This window comes from Harpia harpyja, chromosome 8 (genome assembly GCF_026419915.1).
Source record: "Harpia harpyja isolate bHarHar1 chromosome 8, bHarHar1 primary haplotype, whole genome shotgun sequence".
Taxonomy (NCBI): domain Eukaryota; kingdom Metazoa; phylum Chordata; class Aves; order Accipitriformes; family Accipitridae; genus Harpia; species Harpia harpyja.
The window spans coordinates 40,442,332-40,468,080 of NC_068947.1; the positions used below are offsets into that span (position 1 = coordinate 40,442,332).

General features: G+C 38.5%; 1 protein-coding gene across 4 annotated transcripts; it reads right to left on the minus strand.

The window, feature by feature from the left end:
- Positions 1-91: 91 nt before the first annotated feature.
- On the minus strand, positions 92-24,835 carry LOC128144920 (suppressor of tumorigenicity 14 protein-like). 4 transcript variants are annotated; one of them, XM_052794350.1, is made up of 17 exons: positions 24,629-24,835; positions 24,114-24,288; positions 23,325-23,443; positions 22,347-22,414; positions 21,222-21,403; positions 21,087-21,125; positions 20,096-20,315; positions 16,865-17,004; positions 15,711-15,808; positions 14,576-14,688; positions 13,527-13,660; positions 9,574-9,681; positions 8,357-8,476; positions 7,545-7,728; positions 6,546-6,817; positions 4,812-4,948; positions 92-2,131 (listed from the first exon to the last, which is right to left on the minus strand). In XM_052794350.1, the coding sequence occupies exons 1-17, from the start codon at positions 24,707-24,709 to the stop codon at positions 1,973-1,975; spliced, it is 2,349 nt and encodes a 782-aa protein (XP_052650310.1). In that variant the 5' UTR covers positions 24,710-24,835; the 3' UTR covers positions 92-1,972. The 4 variants fall into 4 exon arrangements, 3 of the variants coding, with proteins under 3 accessions (XP_052650310.1, XP_052650312.1, XP_052650313.1); XM_052794352.1 differs by having other exon boundaries at positions 93-2,131; positions 20,096-20,312; XR_008236263.1 differs by having other exon boundaries at positions 2,032-2,131; positions 6,637-6,817.
- Between the last annotated feature and the right edge of the window lie 914 nt (positions 24,836-25,749).

Genomic DNA, 25,749 nt, shown 5'->3' on the forward strand with positions numbered 1-25,749 from the left:
TGCCTTTCTTGCACGTGAAGTAACTGACCCTTCTGACGCATGGAGCTCAGATACTCTTAAAAAAAAACGGGAAGTTGAGAACCGATCTGAACTTTCTAGCCTAGGTTTTTATCTAAAACAGAACAGCAGGAAAACTGTTTTCTTCCGTAGCGAAGGCATCTCTGGTTTCAATATAAGGAAAAGAAACTTCTGCCCTTAAATGTGCACTTTAGTAAAATGGGCAAGTTAGGCTCAGCTTCACAAAAAGAGGAGACTCCAAGGTACAAATGCAGCTCTGATTGCACCTGGGAATTAGAGCTTCAGAGGCATAATCAAACAAATAAAACACAGCCACTTGCATTTTTAGCACGTGTTTATTGAAAAGGAAGATGTGAATGACTGACTAGACACTAAAGATACTACCACCCCACCCCCCCAAATATAAGCTTTGAGTATAGCTTATGTAGTAAGTTTGACACAAGCATTGTGGGGAGGGAAATGCCCAACACTAGTGCAAGAAAGGAAGGAAAAGCAGTATCAGTGTTAGACACAGGAATCTCACTGTATGCAGATTACAGTGCTGGCTCATTCCAACGTTTTCCCCACATGCTGCCAACGTGGGTCTAAAACTAAACTAGGATCGCATATTTATGTACTGTAGAATAAAAGTGTGCTCTGTGGACAGCAGTGACTGGTATTCAAATTGCCAGCTTCATTATTTTATTTTTATACATTAAAGGTGAAAGCTAAACACTTCCAAATACTGAGCACAATTTTAAGACCATCTAGACATATCTTTTATTAAACTGAATACCAGGATTCTTAAGTACCATAAACAGCTTTGGAAACCTTAAATCAGCTAGATTTGGGCTGATTGGCTCATAAGGAGATTATAAGTATCAAAGCTAGATTTACTGCTAGAGTTAAAGGAATGTGGCTGTCATTTCCTCTTCTATTCTCTTTGACCCCAAGGATGCATCCAACCACATAAACCCCTTTTCCTTTTTGTGTCCCTTTCAATGTAGTGTGGCCATGTGAGCACAGCCCAGGAAAAGATACAAAAATCCTGACCCTGAAACTCTGCTTGCTGCAGACCAAGGACATCAGGAAAAGCAGTGCAAACCCACCAGGAGCATGCTAAAAATTCACAAAGCATGCCGGAGCCAGAGCTGGGGAAATACGCTTGTAACATATTGCAAACATCAGACTCTACCAGCTATGTTCAAATTGTAAAGAGAATGTAAGCAAGCACTAAAGTTTCCTTTTGTTTCATTAATTAAAGCTGAGTATTTCTTTCCTCTTATTTAAACATCATCCCAAAGAACCTAAATGATGCTCTTCCAGTTCTTTAATGAAAATTTCTTGCATCCTAACATTTGTGATCTGTGTATCTGATGTTTTTAGGAAAACACAGGAGACAACCCAAAAGTTACAGCCCAGAAAGGAACAGTCGTGCAGTGGCAGCATAACTAGAAAATGAATTAATCTCAGCTTTGTACACTATACTGATTATAGTATTTGTATTTTCAAGAAACTTGAAATAATTGTGTTCAGAATCTTGTAACATCACTAAGATAATATATATGAGTATATATGGGATGTGGCCATGAATATTCAGATATGTGTATGTGGAAACATATATGGATATACAGGTAGCAAGGGAGATGGAAGGAGGGGATAAGATTTGCAAAAGAGAGATCTGGCTGGATTTCTGTTACAGGTTCTAACCCATTTTATTTTGGTTTTAAGGCAGTGCTGTTTCTGCTGCTGGGGATAAGGAAGATGAATCCATAAGGAATCTGAAGTTGCTCTGAATCTCAACAGTTACTACTAGGTGAACAACAAATAATAGTTTCTTCATTAAGAAAGTGCATTCTTTCACAAAGAAACAGTTAATGGCACTTTCAGGTTACATCATCAGAGATGGACGTGGTAGACTACTGTAGGAAGCAGCTTTCATAAGGGAGATGATCTGCATTTTCTCCTTGGCACATCAGTTCGTATTCTGACGAATCCAGTCATAAAGTGCCGTCACCTTAGTGTATACACCAGGACGATTGCGCCGAGCACAGCCTTCACCCCAGCTCACAATGCCAGCAAGGTACCACCTATTTCCCTTTCCCGTGCAGGCCAAGGGACCTCCAGAATCTCCCTAAAATGAAGGGAGTTCAGCCATTAGTGCGCGCACACACACACACACAGAGAGCACTGTAACAAAAGTTTGGTTGTTTAAGGACAGTAAATACCTGCCCCTCTCTTTCTCAAATTACAATTTAATACTAGAATATTATTTCTGGATAGAATGTACCCAGCTAGATGTCATATTTATTCAATTTATTTTAACTTATGGAAGTAGCACACTAGTCAATATAAAGCAATGGCAAGAAGTTTAAAAAATTACTCATTGCTAATGTCCCATTACAGGATTCATGAAGCAACTGATCACAAGCTGAATGGGGACAAGAGAAGACAGGGATGGAGAGTAGGAATTCTACTACCATTTGACCGTAAGTTGTTCACAGGTTGAAGGCAGAACTCTTATACCGTGTATTAAAAAAGAACAGAAAGATACCAGACACCCCAATCAAAAAAAAAACCAAACCAAAAACAAAACAAACCCAAACTAAACAACAAACCAAACCCCCAAAAACAGAACAACCCAAAACCAAACCAGGCATGATTAAGTATTATCAGCAGTTTCATAATCAAGACTGTGTTTACATTCACAGAGGGAGAGGAAGGAACAAAGAGTAATGAATGTGCAAGTAAGAACTGGCTTCTCAAAGGGAGCATGCAGCTCTGTACAGCAATGCGGAAAAGTAAAAATTCTCATTTAGTTCAGTTCACAGGATCAAAATGCATTCAGGCTCACAAATGCTTTGTGCCCTTCATGTTTTAACCTTGTATGCCTTCTGTGAACAGAACTCCGAGCAGTTATGAACGCAGCTCATCTCTGCAGCTGTTCCTTATGCACACAAGGCAATCAGCAGCCTCCAGGTTGACCCTGGGGTTTGTTTGCTACTCCTAGTTGGAGCTAAAACATCAAAGAGGTCAGAAGAAAGCCACGTACTGAAAAAAGAGTAACAATAGAAAGCCTTCATCACCCAACAAAACAAAATTATCTAGAGAGGAGTAAAGGAGCCAGAACAGTTCTTCCTCTCTCGCTGGCTGCTGTCACACTGGCAGTTTTGATGACGCAAGAGGCTGATCTCAAAGCGGCTTGAGAAAGGAGGCTACACAGTCCAGCCAATTACACAGCCGCTTCTGAAAGACCGAAGGGGCTGTATGCTGGTGGAGAGGGGAAGGATTCTAAAAAGAGGAACTGAGATCAAAGAACATCTTTGTGATGATCTTAGAGTGATAAGAAAACAGAATCTGAAAGAGTAAATGTTGGATTTCTCATTGTAAGTATCACATCCTCTAAAGATGAAAGGTGTTTGGAAGCTTCACAGAACCTGTGCAGTACATGCACAGCTTACGTGTCTGTGAAGAAATGAAACAAATCAGGATGCCCGCAAGTCTGGAACTGTAGTAAAAGGGTTTCAGGGTGCTGTGGGGAATTTCCTGAACTGCCGACATCATCTCTCTCTAGCACTGCACAGGAAATATACTAGTGACAGAAGAGAAAGAAATAGCAAAGATGCTACCCAGACTAAGAACTTAAGAGCCCAGAGGACCAGCATGCTAGGACTCAAACACTGCATATTATGTTGGAAATTGGAATGACCAGTATGGTATATAGCCAAATTGGTTAAAATGTCCATCTGATAATTCAAGGGCATTGCTTAAGCAACACACTTTCTGGAAGAATATCAAGCCTCTAAACCAACATGTTTTTAGCAAAACAGTTCCACAGTCTAAGGTGGAATTGTGCAGGCAAACTGCACAAATTTAAGAAAAATAGTAATTCATCGAATTAGAACTTAGAGACTGCAGGAAGATCCAGTGAATAGTCTATTGCGTATAAATAAGTTTGACCCATTATGAGCTATGATCTGGCAAAAATTATTCTATTACCTTAAAATGGTAGAATTTATATATTACACAAAATTTCTATCGAATTACCACAGTCTAAAATTAGTAACAAGTTTCTCTCCCTTTACACAGTAACTGGTGTAATAACCATGTTTGTAATTTTGAAAGTGGTTATTCATCATAATAAGTTTAAATACTGATAAAGTACACAACTAGTCTAATAACTGAGAAGGAGAAAGAAGGCAAAGTCAAGACACTTGAAGTACATCCAAAGAGCAGTTTCTGACCGTGTGTGAAAATAAACTAGGTAATATAACTTATGATGCCACGATGTAATCTAAACTGGTAATTATACACATAAATGAACATTTGAAACTAAAAGGCAGCATTGCAACTGCATTTACCAAACCATCTTACCTTTGCCTTTAACATTACTCATCACACTGTTACAGTATTTTATTAATCCCACACCCAGACATCAAAAAAGGAAAAAAAAAATCAATATGAATAGCAAAAGTCACAGGTGACCCTAACTTTATTCCTTTATCGTTACATCTCTGCTCTGTTCTTTTATAGGAAACGTAACTGTTGAAGAGGAAAAAGAATTCTTTTCAACACATTTTACCCCTTGACTTTGCAAAGCAACATTTCTCAAGAGATTCAGAGATTATCTATGCCAAATTTCCTTCCTCATTTTGGAAAGCCTTTAATTGCCGTGTTAAATTAACCATCCACTCAAGACATCTCACTCTATTACTAAGAAAAAAAGAAACAACCCACAAACAACAGACAACTCTGAACCATTTTCCAATGAAAGTAAATATTACTTTGTAGTTTTTCTACAAGTTCCAGATTACCTGGCATGCATCGACACCACCATTAAGATTCCCAGCACACAGCATACGTGATGTGATAAGATCGTCGTACAGCTTGTTGCAAACACTTTGGTTAATTATTCTCACTCGAGCTTCCCGCAGCGTTTTGGCAAGGTGACCTAGAAAAAATACAAGTGGTATTACAGAGGTTATGGCGGTACAAATTTCTAATAGAGATACCACTTGTCAAAACAAGAGAATTGCTCCAAACTCAAAATCTACCCAGCTGATGACAGGAGAGTAATTCCCCTCCCTTCAATTGTTGCCTGCCCTCAGCTTTTGAAAGCTGTTGTCTACACTACCCTCTAGACATAGAGTTCCCTATGCACCACCTTCCTATTTCCTTGGTCTTTATCCTTATAAACTTGTTCTGCCAGAAAATAGTAAAACAGCCATGCAAATTATGACTATAATACAAGATTCCACACAGTGTGACTAATTTTGAATGCCATTTCAAATTATGCCCAAAGCTTTTTGTTGTTATTTACGCTATGGCTGTGATCCAAACATTGTCCAAGTCCTACTAAATGAAATTTCTGCGTTCTTTTCCATCCTCTCACATCTGGGAAGGAGCTGAGGAATGAAGCTGAGAGGGGAAAAATAAATAATTTAAAAAAATAAAAATCAAGCATGTAAGTCACAAGTGATGCTAAGAGCTTAATTCTGTACTATAGTATTGGCATAAGGTGTCATTGTGAACTAAATATCCCCAGTCATGTTTTGGCCCGACAGCGAAAGTAACTTTTTCAATACCTGGATGATAGGAGGAAGTACTGGGTTTTGGTTTGTTTGCTCATTCAACTCTGAGGGTGGGTTGGGAATGAAACAGGTAAGATAGAAAAATATATTTTTTTCACATTCCATTATATTAACTTTTAAATATTACCTACATCATTTTGTTAAAAAGCAAGACATTGTAAGAAGGCATCAACTGTAAAGCTGTTTGCACTTCATTAGGCTATTAGGTTATCATCCAGATTTAAATCTTTTTTTAAAAAGGCATATTAAGAAAGCGAGAATTACCATAGCATATGACTTCTGATCGAACACGAGGAACTAGGTGTCAGTGCAGTTGTGGGGACCACGGCAATGCTGAGGAGCTGTCTAAGCCCGGGTTTCAAAGCTGGCTCCCATTTAATGCTGAGACAGGGCCAAGATCCCTTGGGCTTCCCCACCACCCCTCTCCGCCTGTTTGCTTTTTCCCTGCCTCCCCCTGCAGCATGCTCCTCCAAGCTGCACAGGGGCAGAACTCTTCATGGGGCATACATTAAATTGCCTTTGGTTAAGACAGACAAAACAAAAATCCTTCACAATATTTTTTGCAATTTCACAGCCCCCTATTGTCAAACAGTCTTAGAGACAAATTCTTTCTGTGCAATAGTTTTAAGTCGCTGTTTTCTTTACCTGTAAGATTGCTTATGACCTATTCACCAGATAAAATGAGCCATGAGCACGAATATGGGCACAGTTTTGTAAATCTACAGTCATTTGCTTTTCAATGGTCTGTGACACCTGAGTACGCATATTGTCACTTATCACCTGCCACCCAGGCAAATGTTCAGAGTTCACAGACTGTAGCTAGGGGAACATTTTCTAGCTTTTTATAGACTTACTAAGCAAACCGTAGGTATTTTTCCTTACAACTATAAATATTTCAGTGTTAGAGTTTAAAACCAATCCAAACTTGCAAGAAGTATATCCAGGAAATGAACATACTATTTTCTTTTATGGCTCCCCAGCCAGTTACATAGCAGACAGTTCCATAAACAAATATTCTAGAGGTGCTGGGTAAACAAATGGGCTGTACCAGCTCACTGAAGAATACAGACGTCTCCATTTCCAACAGGGCAATGTCATAGTCTGAGATTGATTGGTCATACTGCGGGTGGACAATAATCCTTTTGATTGATCTCATAGCTACACGATTGCTCTTTTCATTAATTGTATGTAAGCCCATATATGCTCTCCATCCCAAAGGAACGGAGTATCTGTAAAGAGAATGTTTTTAGAATGTCCCACTGGAAAGTAATGCAGTGTCAGTTCACTTATTTTACCTACTTTTCAGTATTTAATGAGATTCATCAAAACCAAAGTGAATGGATTAGAATACCACTTAGGAAGATAGATGCACTATAGTCTCTGTCTCCTAAAACATTGCATGAAGTTTTTACTTACTATTTTGAAAACAATAATTTCCTGGTGCTATAAGACCAATCCCTTGCAATGAACCATGCTTTGGAAGTCAGAAAAGTGTATTATTAAAGTCTATTTCCTCCTTGCCACACGTAGAAGGTATGTCTTTTCAATTTACACTAGCTAAACTGAACATTGGTGAGTTTTACACTCCACTTATCAATAAATGGTCCTTTTCTTGGGAGAAGAGGCCATAGCTTCTACTCAGAAAATCCCTGCCTTCTAAAAAAAAAAAAAAAAAAAAAAAAAAAAAAAAAGAGGTGTTTACCCTAAATCTAACAAAACAGTGTGTTTTATCATGCAGGAATCACTGGCAATGGAGGCAAAATAATTACTTCAGATACTTAGCACTTTTGAAGCCAGCAGAATATAATATTGAGGGTTCATGTAGTGATATCATGTCACAGAGTTATACCCTGAATTAGCTTACCTAGACAAGGAATAGCTACTGCAGACTTTTGAAAGCAACACTGTAAGGTTATTAAACTGCAAATACTCTATGACAGTATAACTTCTTCATACCTCACAGAATCAGAATCCAGGAAGCAATGGGCAGCAGATATGAGCCACCTATTGGAAATAACAGATGCGCCACATACGTGGCCATGTGCCCCCATCTGTAAACTTGCTTGCCAAGGCCACTTCCCAGATCTTGCATCTTCACCTCCAACAATTCTGTTTTTCTTAAGCTGCTGTCTTCCGCAAGCTAATAGAAATAATTAAATAAAATAGTAACAAAAACTACAAGGTCATTGCACTTTGCTATGCTTAATACATAAACTTTCATCCATGAACCTCAAAGCTGTTGGAAGAAAAGTATTTTCTTATTGTGTAGTTGGTAAAATAGTAAGGGTACTTGCCCATTTTCACTCAATGGGCAGGTCAGGAATGAACCAATCATTGCCTATCCTCCCTCACAGCTTTCTAAAGAGGTTAGTAACTCAAAAAGACATTTAAGCACAATTCTAAGCTGGGTTGTTTCCAAAAGTTCACTTGAATAAAATCTCATCTCTTTTCCCTCTTTACATACACAGCTCCTTGGCTGCATTTCACTCAGCTTAAACAAGCACTAAGACCTACCAGTTTATCCTGGAAGTGTGCGTTGCTTGACATAAGTCATCATAGACAGAATGGATCAGTGGATTTAAAATGAAACTGTGCAAAATTCAAGACAGATATTTTCATACAGATGTTACCAGGAGATTCTTTTTTTTTTTTTTTTAAATTTACATCTAATTTAATGAATTCTTAATCCAATAATGTTTTACCATAGCACAAACTCCTGACTCAGTTTCCCAAGTCATTAACTAATTTTAAAATAAATGTTACCACACCACAGTTCATTTCATCAGATCCATCTGCACAGTCTCTTTTCCCATCACACTCAGGATTTGGTTTCAGCAAGCATTTTCCATTGAGGCATTTGTATGCATAAGGGGAGCGACTTTTGTAGGCTGAAATAAGAGAGAGAAGATAGCGTCACATGTTTGGAGCCATGGTTTCAAATGATTAAAAAAACCTTGCATGTTCAATTTACTTGGTGAAAGTTGTTCAAAGCTACACATTCCAGTCTGCTTGAAGTCATAGTCTGTACTGTGTAAACTAGTCCCTCTGTGGAGAGGGGACAGGAGGAAGATTCCACTCTGATTAATGATCACACTAATTTCAGTTTCCACTGTCCACGAGGAAAAAGACAGAAAAGCCTCCAGCTGTCCTCACTCCCATTTTACTTAACTCTAAACTGAGCAAGCTAGGCTTGTCAAATCTGTTGTTTTACCTTCACCAGCATTACTGGCATTACAAGTTATAATCTTCACAGCAGATACCATCTGGAAGTCAACCTTTTTGTTTTTAAGTGGAAGTTGAGAAAACTGTGGAAGAGCTTTACATCTCCCTCCAATAAATTTTTGGCTAAGGGCTATCAGAGTTTACTATGTGGGAATCTTGACAGTTGTCAGCAATAGGCTTCCATTACTATTATTCTTATTATGAGTTGTTTACAGTGACTTCTAAACAGTGGGAGGGATTTTTTTTTCTTTTTTTCAACAAACAAGGACATACCCCTGGCTACCTCAAGGACCTAAGATTCAAGCAAGGCAAAAATTATAAAGGCAAAATGCAGCAAGTCACTAGGGAGACATTAGTAGTACCAGCAATGCCTGTAACCATGGTGGATCTACAGTAAAGAGACCATGCATGTGGCAAAAGGCAAAAGTTCCAAAGCTATTACATCTCTCTCCCTTACATTATTTGGTACTGATCTGGCAGCAGTTGGGAAAAAAGTGCTCTTCTAACAGGATCACCAGCAAGCTGTGGTTAGGTCATCTAACTAAAATCACTGTTATCTTGGATTTTGCTTCATTAATTTCTTGTCTAGACTCTCCCAAGAACTAGTTATACTCTGCATGTTTTGTTTTCACTATTATGAAACCTGTGCTTTGTGCTATAAAAAAAAAATATAGAGAAATACTACATTTATCCATTAAAATAAGCATATTCTTGCTTCTGTCTTCCACCTTCTTTTGGAAAATAGCTGAAAATATATACTTACAGCAGTTGTTTTCATCACTGTCCTCCCCACAGCTGTCATCATCTTTACAAGTCTTATACTGATGCTTACACTTCCCATCACCACAGTTCAACTGTTCTGGATTACAACCTGAAGAAAAAAGGTCTGTAAATGCTTTATAAACCAAATAGCTGGCTAGCAGCCATGTGCTATGCTCCCTACAAGATGTCACCTTCATGTTACTGTGTCATGTCTGCCAGACATTCATCTACCTTGTTTTTGATAGCCTCTAGTGACAGAGAGACTTGTTGCATTACCTAACTTCTGCTGCACTCTCTGACCTTGGATTACCTTCTGGTCACTCTTTCTGACATCTTTTCATTGTACCCTGTCTTCTTTGATGTGCAGTGCCCAACTTGGATACAGTACTCTAGCAGTACGCTAGCTGAAACCTTCTTACTGGTGACTGGGAAGATCTTTTCAAACTTCTGTCTTACACCCTAGCGTGACACTTAAAAAAACAAAAACAAAAAAAGAAAAACAAAACACGCCCAAACAAACAAACAAAAACCCCAAACAACAAAACACTAAACAAACACAAAACACACAGAGAAAATTGTATGACTTTGTGACTCTCAGCTCAGCTCTTGAGCCACTATCACCCCCAGTCATTTTTCAGCAGAAAAGCAACTTAGGCAATCCACATGTGTATTTGATTACCTAAGTTCAGTTCTTGTCTTTATTGAATGGAATATCATTTTCTCCGTTATACATTCTCCAGCTTGTGAGCATCATTTATAAATACATCCCTCTTAAATATGTCCCTTTTTCTATTGTGTGGCATTTTTCCTATTTCATAAGCATCTTCTCTAATCCATCATTTAGATCACTAACAAAAATTATAATATGTCCAATAACAGATACTGGCAGAATGACAATAAAAATAACCTTCTATTTTGGTAATGAGTCATTGGTAATCATTCTCTGGAAACAGTTTTCTGTATTTTTTTCTCACTGTGTTTCCTTTACTTACTACTGATAAGTTTGTCACACAAGACTATGTCAAAGTATAACTTCTTCTCTCTTTATCCTCTCACAGAGGAGAGCTAAAACAAAATAAAAAACTCCATGCTGGTTTTTAATACCTTTTTCAGTGTTTACAAATAGTTCACTTTGACTACTTGTTGCTTTTTTTTTTTTTTTTTGGAAGCTTAACTTGTAAAGATCGGTGTAAAATTCCCTTTTCATTTTTTCTGTTCTCCCACTCTTTAAAGAGATTAATTACACAGCCTCTTCTCCAGACTTTTAGATTTTCACCCACATCCTTCATGTGATCTTAAAGATAGCCACCAATATTTTCAAAATAATTTCAGCCAGTCTCTAAACTTCCTGGAACAAACTGTTTACAGGAGAACACAAACAAGAAATAATTGCCCTACCACAGTCTATTTCATCACTACCCTCTGAGTAGCCTTTCCAGCCTTCAGACTGATTGCTTGAAGGAATGTATGTTCTATCTGCACATCTAAGGACAAGCTAGAAAAAATAAGAAATTAATGGCACTAGAAATGCTGTTACAGTCTAAATGCATTAATGCAGGAGTGTACCATGAAGAAATATTAAAACGGTTATTAAAAACCAAAGCTAGTGTCATTTATAAACTAAATTGCATGTTAAAAAAGGAATTGCTATCTTACTTGGCATAACCTGCCAAAGATTTTTATCAAGCAGCCTGTATTAAATGAATCAATATTCACCTAAATGGACTTAGAGAATTAAATTCACATTCACTGCCTCACTCTAAGGGTTGAAAGTGATTCAGCACAGATACATAATTACTACCGATAGCGAACACCTCTTCAAATTGTTAAGGTAATGTATTTTACACAGAAGCATCTAAGGAGAAGAAAAAAAAAGGTCAAAACTAGGCATTCTCTGTAGTATTAGAAATACAAATTTCCTGACATTAAAATGTTGTAGAAATTAATCTCTGCGCTACTACACTCCAATTTCATGTCTGATGTGAATAAGTGCTTTATCAAACACTTTTCAAATCTAGTAATTTCATTATGAAACAGCCTTTCCCCAAGAATTTCTTTCACTTTCACTTAAACTAACAACTAGTATGATGCTAAGGTGTTTCTTTGCAATATATCAGACAATACTTTTTCAGACAGAAGGAGAAAAAAAAAAAGAAAAAAAAAAAAAGATCTGCAGAAGAATAAGTAGCCAAAAACTCTTTCTGCCCAGGCCAAGATGACTTAACTTTCTTTTTTCCCACTAGCACCACAGGCAAATCAGCAGCTAAATCAGATTGAAGGACCAAACACATTTGTCCCACATTTATTTAATCAGTTCCAATCTGGAGTCATTTAGTCCTCTTTGCTGCCTTGCACATGACTCTGGTGGGAGGAAAGCACCCACTGCGCAGCCAGCACTAGCTCAAAGTAGGAGTCTCTCTCTGTTCTCTTCACCACTCCCTGAAGTTATTCAGCTGATGGCTAGCATTTGCTTTTGAGGTCAACTCATAGCAGTGCCTGTGATCTTTAATAACTGTGTTTTGGTAGGCTCCCAACAGTGGGAAGAAGTTAATCTGAGGTGGGTGACTGCAGGTACTAAAGACATGGGAGAAAATAATTATTCCCCCCTCCCTTACTATTGCTACAGACAAGGCTGTCATAGAAGACCAGCGCACTCAATACATTCTGCTCTCTGATAGCCCTCCACAAATACCTTTACTGGATTGACTTGATACTGACACATCACAGCTAATCTACCCCTCCTGGTGAGTCTTAATACAGATCCCGAAGATTGTGACCAAGGATTGATTACATGACTTTGAGCCATCTGCTCATAGCTGGCTCAGCGCTAGAAAGAGAACAGAGCACACAGAAATTAAAAGACTTGTACACGCAATAAAGACTAGGGATTTTCTCTGTTAAAGAAGGTATTCTTACGCTTTGACTCGTCTCTGAACTGTTTTTGAAGCAGTAACCAGAGTCACCGTAGGACACAGTATAGTTTGTAACTTTTTCCAGTAGGAAGAGACATACATTGGTGGAAAAAGAAATCCCTGAAAATATCCGAGTCCTATAGAATGACTGACCACAAAATCTGCCACTTATTTCTAAAGAAAGGCATGAAGCAAGATTCTGTACCAGAGATCTTAATACATAAATACTTGTAAGTCAGCAATGACCAGAACCACACTCAGTCAAGCAAGCTGAGGATCTGAAGAGGTTTCATAAACTGAACTGATCTCTTGAAATCACAGGGAACTTTAGCTACCTAGACGTTAATTGGGTAAAGGAAAGAGAAGGTATTTACAAAGAATATATTGCAGATCTATCTTTTCTAAGAAATAACACAAGTAAATACGTGTATCTCCTGAAAATCTCTGTTCCACCCTCTGGAAGCCCCCCCCCCAAATCTAACCCTGATCCAGAAGTACATAGACTGGGGAGTCAGGAAAGGGCTATAAGAAACCCATATTTGTGCAACAGCTGCTAGCAGGGAGTCCTCACTGACTCTTAGTGAAAACTTAGTTCGTCTAAACCTGGAAGCTGATCCATAGCATGTTGATTTGTGACTTTAAAGAGAAGACTAACTGTTCATGGTTAACTTCTGTTGGCAGACGAGCCGTGCTTAGAGGCTCTCTGCCATACTGTTTTCATGTTGCAGTTTGGCTATTTTAAGATGTTAGCAAAATGCCAAATAATTAGATTTACAGAATTTGAGAAATTTTACTTTTACTTCCCATTTTACAGAAGTGTTGTTAAAAGTTAGAAAATAAGTACTAAAAGAAGCTTCTAAAAGCATCTTTTATCTAATTTTGTACACCTATTTCTTGAATTAAATAGATAACATTTTAAACATCCACCTCTTACAAGTAGGTTAAGAAAAAAAGGCAGGTTGATTTGTATATGGTTGGTCTGTCAAGCGTGGTTTCTCGAAGGTTTCTCCTCAAAAATTTAAGTACGTGCTTATTCACTTACGGTCTGTGTGACTGAAGGCTTTGTATTCAATATAAAACCCTCTGTGGGTGACTAGTTCATCGGAATGGAAGTTGATTGTGACAGAATAGCCGTATTCTCTGTTTCTGTTGTTTTCTGAAAGAGCTTTACAGTATCTAAGGAGGCAAAAGTGAGAATAATTAGTTTCTAACCAAACCGACCATTACCATCGAGCTACCTCTCCTTTTACTGAAGGGTACCAATGCCAAAAAGCTTTAAAACAATACAATAAAGATCAGCTGTTTTTTAGTGTTAAAACAGCCCAACAGAAGCATTAGAAAGCCTATTTACAAATGCCTTCCACTCCACAACTTTTCTGGGCCTAGCAGACTTTGAAACAAAATACAGCAAGGTGATCAATGTCAGAATCTACCTTATAAATACAAACCGCTTTTCAGCATGCTTGAGTTCAGATTTCCCATTTAGGTTTGCAAACCCAAAGGCTACAAATCCAGTAACGGAATCATACAGCCAAATCCAACAGCTGTTGCCGGTTTCAATGCACTCCTTCCAAGAGACAAATTACTCTGAATACTCTTTTCTGGGGTTGATGGGGGGTTTTGGGGGGGGAGGTGGTGGTGGTGTTTGTTTGAAGCACACACATTGCAATTTGTCTTAATTACAGAAAACAATTACAATCACTGAAGAGTAAGTGGTATAGAAAAATGAAACTTCAGATAATGCAAGCTCTTCACCCATGTTCAGACCATTGCCAGGAATTTACAGTTCAACTGCAGCTGCATAAAATCCTGCGGTTTTCTATGTCATTGCTTTTAAGGGGAAAAACAAATTAAGTAAATGCCTACCACTGTAGAAAAGGCAGGATGCTTAAGTTAACATAATGACAAATATTTGGTACTAGGGCAGGATTAAGAACATTGTTCTGCTGAAATTCAGTGGAAGTATGCTGATTTTTGCTGAAATGTATCCTTCTGCAGTGGAAGTGGTGAGACATTTCTTCTTAAGTACAGTATGTTGCCCAGAACATTGAAGTGCAAATTAATATGTCAGAGAACGGTGTATTTACTCACCTAACCCCATCAATTTCTAACCAGTCTTTATCACATTTGCTGGACCCTGGAGACTTCTCTTGAATTTGTATTATGAGGATTTTTAATGAGAGTTTGTAGTCAGGCAATGGTGCCTAAAAATCAAAGGATAAATATCCTGACACACACATCCACAAAATGAAAAAGCCTGTGCTTCTAAGATGGTAAATCTTGCTTTACTTATTATCAGATTGAAAATACTGCATTTTTTATTATGCAAATTGGCACCTCTGAAGGACCAGAAAACTTTGCTATTTTAAACATATAGGGAAATCTTTTTAGACCCTACTTTGGCCAGACTATGTCCGATAAAGGAGTGTAAGCCTTCCTGCAGCCAGCACAAAGCACTGTATCTGAGGTTCATGCTACGTTTGTACTGCCACGTGTTCCAGTAGGTCAAACAAGAGATTTAAGATATCTATAGAAGCTGGTCACTCGATTGCATTAGCTATGACCTCTCTGGTTTAGAAAGCTTTTTTCTTCCCTTTCTTGCATATAGATGAGTGTTCTGTGCTACAAGCTGCTAATAATTTTCATTGAGCAGGTGAAAGGTAGAGACTGTTACTAACTCATAGACATGAAGAGCATACTTTTCCAGGGAAAGGCAAAAGAAGTAGTTAAATACTTAATAGAGCAACAGATAAACACACCAGGGAGTTGGTGTAAATCATGAGCAGATTCTAAAGTCCTGCCAAACAGCTTGCTGGAAATCCAGAGCTGAATTTCTGAGCCAGAGAAGGTCCTGTTTCTGCAGAGTTCAGGGAAACACAGTGTGGTATCTGTCCTATGAGGCATGATTTACATGACCATTTTTTCTTTCTAACACAGAAGCAAAGCTCTGACTACTAGCAATTTTCTCTGGCTGCTAGGGGTTGTCATCTTACCCATCACTGTGTTTGTGCTGTGAATAATACTCAAACTTTTGGAAGCTGGCAATGTTTCCCTCCCATAGTTAGCACTTCTACATAGGACAGGGCTTCTCTGCCTGAGAAGTCAGGTGCAGTGGTCTTAGTAGGTTTTCCCTCCATTTCACCCACATTGAAAGTCATTTCTCCCAATTTTATGTCTATATCATACAGCAAAGTCATCATGACTCAGAAGAGTTCCCAGCACTTACTCTGATGATCCAGCTGCAGTCAATGTTTGGTGGGTAGTAACTTGGGTAATAGGGGGAACTCAGTGTTCCATTCCAGGAAATATAATGACCACCACACACTGGGAGAGAAATATATCAGCAAGGAACACAGTTATCTCAGCTGGGGTAAAGTACAGAGCATACTTCACTTGCTAGGTCCCTTCTCTATGTACAGAGTTAGAAGAATGGGTTGTGACAGTACTAAACTCAGGTTTTGCCTGTATTGACAGAAAATTATGTAACTTCCACTTCCCCAGCATGCTGAATTTCTCTTATTTTTGGATCCAATTACAATTAAGGGTAAGTACAAAACACCTCTGACCAAAGTTTTTTTTAAAAAACGTTCTTTCATGGTAAGTGGAAGAAGCAATTAAATGTGGACACAACAGACTTTCCTCCTCCAATTTACTTCTGACCTTCCTGTAGACATTTTCAAAAGTTAAAAAGCAATCAGCCCAATGAAGTGAAACCTCTGATTAATTTCATGTAAACCAGGAAGTTTGTGTGTCAGTTCTCAGTCTGAAAATTCATGCCACATTTGAACAATCTCTTTGAGGTTTTATTTTCTACCAAGAATTCTCCTAGATATCCAGTCCTTAGTGCTTTTGGTTCCCTTTAGATAACATAGTAAATGCAGACATGAATATAACAGAAATTAAGACAATTTTGAAAACAGCAATATTTTGTAGCAAAACCTGGGCTATACGTCATTTGGAATGCCCATCTTCAGAACAATGAAGCAATTCTAATTTGTAACATGCATGGGATGAGTATTTGCCTAAGAAGCATCCACAGAGACATAAGGCGAAATGTGTAAGCTTTGGAGAAGTTTATGCTGACTGCTCTGCTACCATTGCTCAGTGTTACCCAGGTAGTAAGAGTAATGGCTGGGAAGTATGGCTTGGGTAGTAATCAGGAAGACAAATCTCCCAGACCAAAGAATATTCCCCTAGTCTTTGTTCAGTTCTCGGACTTTTTTTTTTTTTTTTTTTTAAGGTGGATCAGAATGACAATTCCCTGACTTATATGCCAACATTCCTTCCCCCCAGATATGTTCAGGCAATATCAACTTTTTTAGAGGCAACAGCAGGAGTAAGTGTGCTTACATCGGATGCTTGTTTCTGTTAATTACTTACTGATTTTAGGAACAGCTTGAAAGTGAGCTTTTAATATGTTGCTTTCTTCTTTTCGGTCCAGTGAGAAGGTGAGCAACATGACATTACTTGATGAAGTTAAACGTGCAACAGAAGGAGTCCAGGCCCCAGGTCCACACCATCTGAAATATTACAAAAATTGCATTAAAAAAACCCCCAAACGTTTCCCACATTCCAGTCATCTTTGCTGAGAAACTTCACGGAAGTAACACTGATCTTGTCATCTGCGTTTCAGAAGTATTTCCCTGGCTACCACTTCCCTTTTATTCTTCCATCCAGTCGATACGACACAAGATGCTAGAGTTTCCCCAGCATTGAGGCTTAGTCACTCAGGGTGAACATCACAGATGTTCTTGCCTAACACGTGTCCTGGAGTTCTCAGACCCGTAGAAGGATCAGAAAGGCAGTGCCAGATTATGGTACTTAAGTAGTGATGGTGACACTGAGAAGTTGTGGGTAACATTAAAAAGGCAACAAGTGCCAGTCCAGCAGTGTTGAGCAGCATCTATGCAACAAGCCTAAAGCATTTGCAATCTATTAAGATTCAGCTTGGTTTCATGTCACAAAAGCTGTCACACAAGATGTGAAGCCCCATGCATGGCAACTATTTCTTCTTATTGTGCTTTTTTTCTTTAAATAATGAGTTAATTTATATCCTGAAGCTTGAAAACTCACTACCACTTGTAATGTGAGATGCTGTTTCTTGCATCTGTAAATTCACTCTTATATTTATACTATTTTGAAATCCACAGCATGTTTTGGATTTCTTTTCATTGACTGACAGATCTGCGTGTCAAAAACTTCTAACAGTTTTCTCTGTTTCTATGCACAGCAAACGAAAGCAATTAAGATCAGATCTCACAGTAACAGAGTATTTCCATCACAGCCCTGCATTAAGTTCTCTGATGTCACTGAGATCCAGAGTGGCAGTATTAAAATCAAATTTTTGAACCTTAAACTGAAAGTAGTCATCTTCTGCTTTAGTAGGTCATTCCCTGCTCCCATTCCATATGAGACACTAGACAATAGATCAAGGCAAACGCATATGAGAAGAGTTGTCCACATGAGATGCCTACTTCTACAGTACATCCCAAAATCTCGGCTCACTCGCTCTTTAGTATTTGTCACTTAATAGCTGTATTACTGCAGTTGACAGAAACTGGTGAGAATTGTTTTAGTCACCACTTGTGATCCTAGACCTGAACGTCAAGGAATAATGGCTACAATACAGTAATTCCTGGCTGTCATGAATATTGAAGATATTATTATTAGTTCTACTGCATCTGTTCTAAGCTAAAAGCTGCTAGTGACATGCTTAAGTAGAAAACTAATAGGCATTGGGCCCCTCACTACAGGAAAGACATTGAGCTGCTTGAGCGTGTCCAGAGAAGGGCAACCAAGTTGGTGAGGGGCCTTGAGCACAAGTCTTATGAGGAGCGGCTGAGGGAACTGGGGCTGTTCAGTCTAGAAAAGAGGAGGCTGAGGGGAGACCTTATCGCTCTCTACAACTACCTGAAAGGGGGTTGTAGTGAGGCGGGTGTTGATCTCTTCTGTCAGGTGTCTGGAGATAGGACAAGAGGAAATGGCCTCAAGTTGAGGCAAGGGAGATTTAGGTTAGATATTAGGAAAAATTTCTTTACTGAGAGGGTTGTCAAACATTGGAATGGGCTGCCCAGGGAAGCGGTTGAGTCACCATCCCTGGAGGTATTCAAAAAGCGAGTGGATAGGGTACTCCAGGGCATGGTTTAGGGGGCATGGTTAATGGTTGGACTTGATGATCTTGAAGGTCTTTTCCAACCGAAATGATTCTATGATTCTATGATTCTATATACAAACACACAGATTTGCTAGGGTGCCAATAAAAGTAACCAAAAAGAGCCAATTTTTTTTTGAGCTACCATCAGGCTTTTAACATAATTTCAGTCACCAAATTCTGTTCCAGTTCTTTAACAGACAGACATCAATGCACATTCTTGAACTTTCTGTCTTACAGCTGACTGCATCAATGTTCTCTGGACATGTTACATCATACACCTGTGTCGGTTTTGTTAGGTGCTTTCATGCATGTGGCCCACTCTACATTTCTGGTTCCTAAAAAGCCAAGCCATTGCTAATAATGTGCAATCAACAGTCCCAGCAATAACCCATAACCAGCAGCAGAGCAGATGCAGCCCAGCATCAGGAATGGGATTCTCCATGCCATGCTACAATCTGAGACTAAATCCTTACAAAACCCCCGTGTTCACTTCATGTCTGGCCTTCTGACAGTCTGCCAACAATGGCAAGCTCTTGTGTCTTGTTGCATAAGGAGAGAAATAAGTCTTTTAATAGAGCTGAAGAGGACCACCTACTCAAGTAAGTTAAAGAACCACTAAATAAGTGCGTTTCAGACACTGCTAACTGAATCTGCATGCTCAGCTAGCCTCTTCCTGAAAGTTCTTTTAAAAAAAAAAAAAAAAATCCCTCCTTGAAACCATCCATCCCCAGATTCTAAAACCTGTTTGTTTATTTTGTTAATGAAGAGATGTTCGTGGTGGATAACGTGTCCATATGTGAAATTTGACTCTGGAAAGAGGAAGCAGTGTGGCCACTGAAAGTTAAATATCATCTGATCTCACTTACGCAAACGGACTACACAGTGACTCTGAGGATGGAGCCTTCCATAGACACACCATCGCTGTTATGAACAGGGATTTGCCTGCTATAAAACATGTATTTTCTAAATGTAATAGAATACAGTACTCTCAAAATACTAAAGTCTGTATCTTTTTGAGCTGTGACGGTAATTGTATGAAATCAAAACCATTAAAAATTAGTCATAATGTAGACTAAAACCGACAAGAACTTACAACAGGCTCCCCAGGGAAGTGGTCATGGCACCAAGCCTGTCAGAGTTCAAGGAGTGTATGGATGACACTCTTAAGTCATATGATTTAGTTTTAGGCAGTCCTGCGTGAGGAACAGGGAATTGGACTTGATGATCCTTACAGGTCCCTTCCAATTCAAGATACTCTATGATTCTAATTCATTGGGGGGGGGGAGGTAGGGGGGGATAATATGGAAGATATTTCGTTGCCTTATACAAGATTTTAAATTAAATTGTATTTGGAGTCTTACATTTTGGAAGCCTGTTTAATATCAATTTGATATTGCTACAGTTTCAGAGAGTTTCTGTACAGCTCAATAAAACATCTTTTTTCTGTACTATCATACCTTGTAATGATCTTGTTCTGCAGAGGAAGAAGGAAATCATATGCTGATAAGTGGTGTGATGCACAGCTCTCTGGAGTGACACCATGCAAAGTGATAACTACCAGTCTCACCACATAGTTAGAAGGAACTCGCAGCCTCCATTGATAAAAAGACTTTTTGGGATTCATCAGAGTTAGAGTCCTGTTGTTACCTGGCTTGGCATACAGGTCAAAGGATACTGCTATACAAAAGAAGCTAGATCAGTGGCTGAAAAACTGTTAAGTTGAAAGATAAATTAAGTTAAGTTATTGGGTAAAATTTCAGAAGAGGTGGCAACAATTGCCTACCCACACTTCTTGACTGCTCTAGTCTCTTTTTTCCCTTACCTTCCAGCTCTATCCCCTTTTCCCTACCAGGATGCATCACCTTCTCCTGCTCTGGCCAAGGAAGCACAATCCCTCATCACCACCACTGGCACATCGCACACTCGGCGAGCAGGAGGGGACTTGGCTGCAACTGCTACCACCTCTGCTTGAAACCTACTGCTTCCTTTGACGTTTTCTCTTCACCCCTCTCCGTGCAACCAGAACACCAAGTATATGAAGTCAATTTTGAGGTGTGCTTGATACAGAGAAACCAGGCAAAGGAAATTAAAGCTCTACAGTATATGACTGATCACTAACTATGAATAACCAAAATTATCTAGTCACAAGGCAAATAAATTACATACAATTTTGTATAGTAGCTTTTTAAAAGATACCAAGAAAAGGAGCCACAGCTCATTGCAATTCAGCGGGAAATATTAAATTTCAACCATTCTAGTCAGAACATCAGAATAAAAGCTGTAAGGTATTTTCGTCCCAGCCTTTATTTGGAACACAGGCCAGGGAGATCCCTAGTCTGGTTTGGTTTGTAGGCCCTACAGGTATAAGAATAACTGGGAAACTGCCATTTTTCTGTTACAGGATTTTTTCCCCAAAAGTGATAACAGTTGAGATTGAAGCATAATTACCTGATTTTAGCATCACATCATATTCTGTGGAATCTGAAACTGAAATTTAATAACTGTCAGCCATGCAAGCCAAAGACACAAACCGGAGAAAGACAAATAGACAGAATAGGTATTAAATGACAGGTACATTGTTACCAAAAAGCTCCATTGCAACAAGATCAAAATCTTCCTCCCCAGAAGAACTGAACATGCGAGATGCTTGTTTACTACTGATTTCTTTTTGTTCCACTGGGGTTAACTTTTTAAGAGAAGCAACCATATCTTGTGGTGCCCAGAATGTATTCCAGTAGTAAGCTCGAAGTCCAGACTCTCCTTCACTGTGGAGGGAAAAAAACGCATCGCTTTATTTAGTATTTTGGACATGCTTTCCACTGGTCTGCATTTTTGGCTTGCACAGTTTCATAGCCAGTTGAACTGCTGTGCAAAGTGTTGCAGCTGAACATGGTGGCAAAAAGCTCTCGTTTAACACTTGTTTTTTCTATACAGTAGAAATACTTTGAAAATATGCTGCTTAAACAGGTATGCACTGAGACCAAAAAATACACCTCACAGAAAATTCTTGCCATAATCATATTACAGCTCCAGACACATTTTCCTTAGTATTTTTTTAACTGAGGCTAGCACCATATGACAATTTAACTTTATGCCTATACTTTGATACAACATTTCACACAATTCTTGTTGAAGTAAACAATCTGTATGTGTACATATACAAAGTATTACTTAATTCAAAGAGACAGTCCGTCACACTTCTCCTTTCAAAATGTACTATGGACTGACCTTTCAGAAATTTTCAGAGCCTATCAGGAAAGTAGTAGCTATCTGCTCAACGTATTTACATTTCTCATGAGGAACTTAAGTAGAGTATCCTGCCCAAAATTATAACTCTAATTTTTGTTCTGAGAGGTTAAAAGGGAACCTCATTTAAACAGACAAAACCAAAATAAGATTCTGCAAGTGGTAGAGGGAAAACCTGCTGAACTGTGATTTCAAAAATCAAAAGTAGATGAATAAATTACAAAGCAATCCATAAACCAAGGAACAATTAATCAGACTTCATTTTTCTCATGGATTCTATAGGGCAAGACAGAAATCACACTATTAGCTAGCTCATATACTTACGTGCATTTCTGCACTTTTCATTCTCTGTTAGAGTTCTGCGTCTTTTTCCAGATAACTAATTTAAAATGCAGGAAAAAAAGATAAGACAAACACAACTGAATATCTCAAATTTATACCATATGCTGGAACAGTACGCACCTGAAAGCGGCCACTACAGACTTCAAGTAGTACTTTCCCAAGGAGGAAGACTCATATATTTCTGCAAACTGACAGTTAAATAATGGTAAAAGAAAATGTAAAGCATTAGATTTTAGTATCAATATAAACTCTTATACTATAAAGTATTTGAATTTTTCTTCCTTTCCTCTTCTTCACCCCTCCCATGTTACAAGCACTATCCATCATTTTCACAAAATGTATCAAATAAGAATCATAAATGTGCATTCATTTCCACTAAAAAAAAAAAAATATTATTTTAAAGTCACATCACATTTCAAGACCATTGAGATAGCTCTTAATAATTAGCTATGAAAAAGAAGCCTTTATGAATACCTTTATATTTTTATTTCAGTCTTTAAACTTCCAGCATATAATCTGGACATGAGCAACTTGTATTGGCTGTGCACAAAGCAGCTTTGAGACACTAGATTAGCTCTTTGGGGAAATACAGGGTAACAGAGAACTGCTTTGTGTTTAAGACTGCTGTTCACATGTATCCAGGAAACAGTATTGATCTCACAAATAGGAACTCACATAAGAAGTGCAAGAAAGCAAGCATTGTTGTGGGGAATAAGGGAAAACAAAACAAAAAGTTAAGCATTGAATTGGAGCTATAATTTTAAAAAAAAAATCAAACAGAAAAACGTAGCAAGGAAGAGTGTTTGAGTAAAGTAAAACAAAAAATATACCCCTAATCCCTTTAAGAAGAACAATTTGTCCATAATCTTGAAGCCCCCAGATTTATTACCTAGAAAATGTTGTCCTTACTGTGAGACACACAGCTGCAGCTGTTTAGCTACATTGCTAAAGCTGTACACCACTGAGGCATTTACTAGTTTTAAATTTATTATTTTGAAGGAAAAATAATTGTGACTAACTGGAGTCTTCTCCTCATTCCCAGTCTCATTCTGTAATAAATATTTTTTAAATTATTGCTGTACTTTTGTGGGAACTTACATAATTTTGGATTGCTTCTGCTTGCAGGAGGAATTTCTGTGACTTTGGATCATTGAGGTCATTTGTATAAGTCAAATTAGGAATTTCTACACTTCCACCGATATAAATATAGGAGAAAGCTGGAGCCGAGGGGAAAAAAAAAAAAAGGATAAAAAAAATTAGCACACCTAATAACATCATGGAAAAGTTTCCAGAACAAGAAGCTTGCAGAGGCATGTATTTATCCTTGGCATCTGTAGGTATTAGTTCTTAAGAGAAACATGCAGTAATAGCTAGAGTGCTGAGTCAGTCCCATTGACAGAATAATACCCAGAAGGAAAAGAGAGAAATGAGGTACAGGTTTCAGAAAGGCATTTCTACCAGGAAGCTTTAATTGCTAAACTTCCATTTTTTGCAGCACTATCCTCCTGAAAAGATACAGTTTTAATGGCTGTGTTGAGATCTGGGAAGGAACATACAAAAGTTAGGTACCCATTCCATTTTGGGGAAGTGAATAGAAGATAGACAGTTAATTCTTATAGGTTCTTGGGAAAGATGACAGTTATAATAATGATGGTATTCACAAGCAGAGACAAAAAATTTAGAGATAAAATACATACCTTCGTTATTCTTGTGCAACTACCAACTGCTAATTATTGTGCATTTTGTTGCTTTAGCAAACGCGTTAAGGAGAAGGGAAAGTAGTTTATACAAGCATTACGTGCTTAGCTGCTTAGTGCAGAGCTTTTCATACTAATCATTGACACAGTGCAAAATACTCATCCCATCCAGACTGTGCTGGGGAGTAACACTTACAGAATGAATAGTGCAGGACTAGCACGATTACTGTAACTATTACAGAAACTATAGGTAATGTTCCTAGAAGCCATCTTCTCCAGAAAAACAACCTCATCCATTTGAAGAAACAGTACTTCTGACACAAGCCTTCTCGGCAGGATGGGCAGTAGCGAATATGCGGACTTTCCTAGAGAAAGACATGGGAAGGCACCAATTAGTAAGACAACAAAAGAAGAGCTATTCTACCATATTTTAGTATATTTACCCTTTTAGTTTTTAGAGAGGTTTAAATTGAGAAAATATCTTCCATGTTATCAGCTATGATCACACGTGAAACCTACATATTTCTCGGCTGCTTGTTTGCACCATGCATATCAAACTATGTAATTGGGGGGGGGGGGGGGGGAATTGTTATCACTTTGGTTAGGAACAATTTGCACATGAAGAACAGAGGTCAATACACACCAGAGTGGGCAGAGAGATCATTTACTGTGTTCCTACTGTAAAGCTTAGCTGGTATCTCTTACCTGCCCTGCAGTCTGCTCAGAGTCGTATGGAGCTGGTATGCTGTACACAGAAACCCGGCTGGAGGGGAAAGCCCGTATCATGATGCCTTGACAAATACCTTTTGACAAACCTAATAACAAAATCCTAAGTGAACCTCATTTCTTAAACATAACCCAGAACAGCATGGTGCTCTCCCTGCCACGCATACCAGGCTTCTCTCATTTCACCTTTGCCATACTGCTTGAAGCTGGAGCCAGCTGATCTGTGATCAAAGAAGGTGGGGAGGAAAAGTTACCATCACTGTAACTCTTTGTTTTCCTAACTCTCTAAGTAGGATATGGATCCCATCATTTGAAAACAGATCACTCGCTTCTTTCAGAAATACAAGAGTAGGAAATAATTTATGACACAATGCAAAGGACATGCAAGCAATTTACAGATAGAAAGTCCCAGAGCAAGGTAAATGAGGCAGCTTCTAACAAACACCTGGTGGAATCCACAGAAATATTTATGAGAGAGAAGAAATGCACTATTCTACAGACCACCGGAATTTTCCAGCCTCAGGCCAGTACCACAGAATAAACGTGGTTTGCTTTTGCAATTGCAAAGCAATTCATGTTCACATTTCCTGTTTGAAATTAAAGAGAGTTTTAGGTCAGCAAACCAAGTTCGGGGTATTCTGCATGTAAAATAAGAAAATCAAGGATGTATGTTGGGAAATACCATATTTTATAACATGGAGAGAGAGAGAGAGAGCACAAAGAACAAAACCTAGAAAAAAAACCCCAAACAAGCCCAAGAAACCTCAGCCCCAGAAAACAAAAAGGGAGCAAACCAACCCCAACACAGATCACACAGAGACTACAAAAGGGATTAACTGGAAGGCAATCCTCACAGCTCAGGAACGCAAACTACAACTGTAGACAGACTGCTTTGTTCAAGTCCTCTTTTTTTCAACAGCCTATTGCTGCTACACACACAACCTGCTGACTGACTGATGCTTTGCCCCTTCCTTCATAGAAAAGAAACCCACAGAAAAAGCCTAGAGGAAATAAAACATCTTTTGTGTCATCTCTAAAAATTGTATCAGGATTTTTTAAAATTATATACATTCAAGAGAACCCAATTCCATAGCAGTACC

Bases quoted from the DNA above. Each gene is read 5' to 3' on its own strand.
- LOC128144920 (XM_052794350.1), bottom strand. From the start codon at position 24,709: ATGATACGGGCTTTCCCCTCCAGCCGGGTTTCTGTGTACAGCATACCA. The intron at 20,316-21,086 runs GTAATTATGCTT...TCTTTTGTATAG, and splicing joins TGATGTGATGCTAAAATCAG to CAGTATCCTTTGACCTGTAT. The intron at 6,818-7,544 runs GTATGAAGAAGT...TTCTCTTTACAG, and splicing joins CTGGATTCTGATTCTGTGAG to ATACTCCGTTCCTTTGGGAT.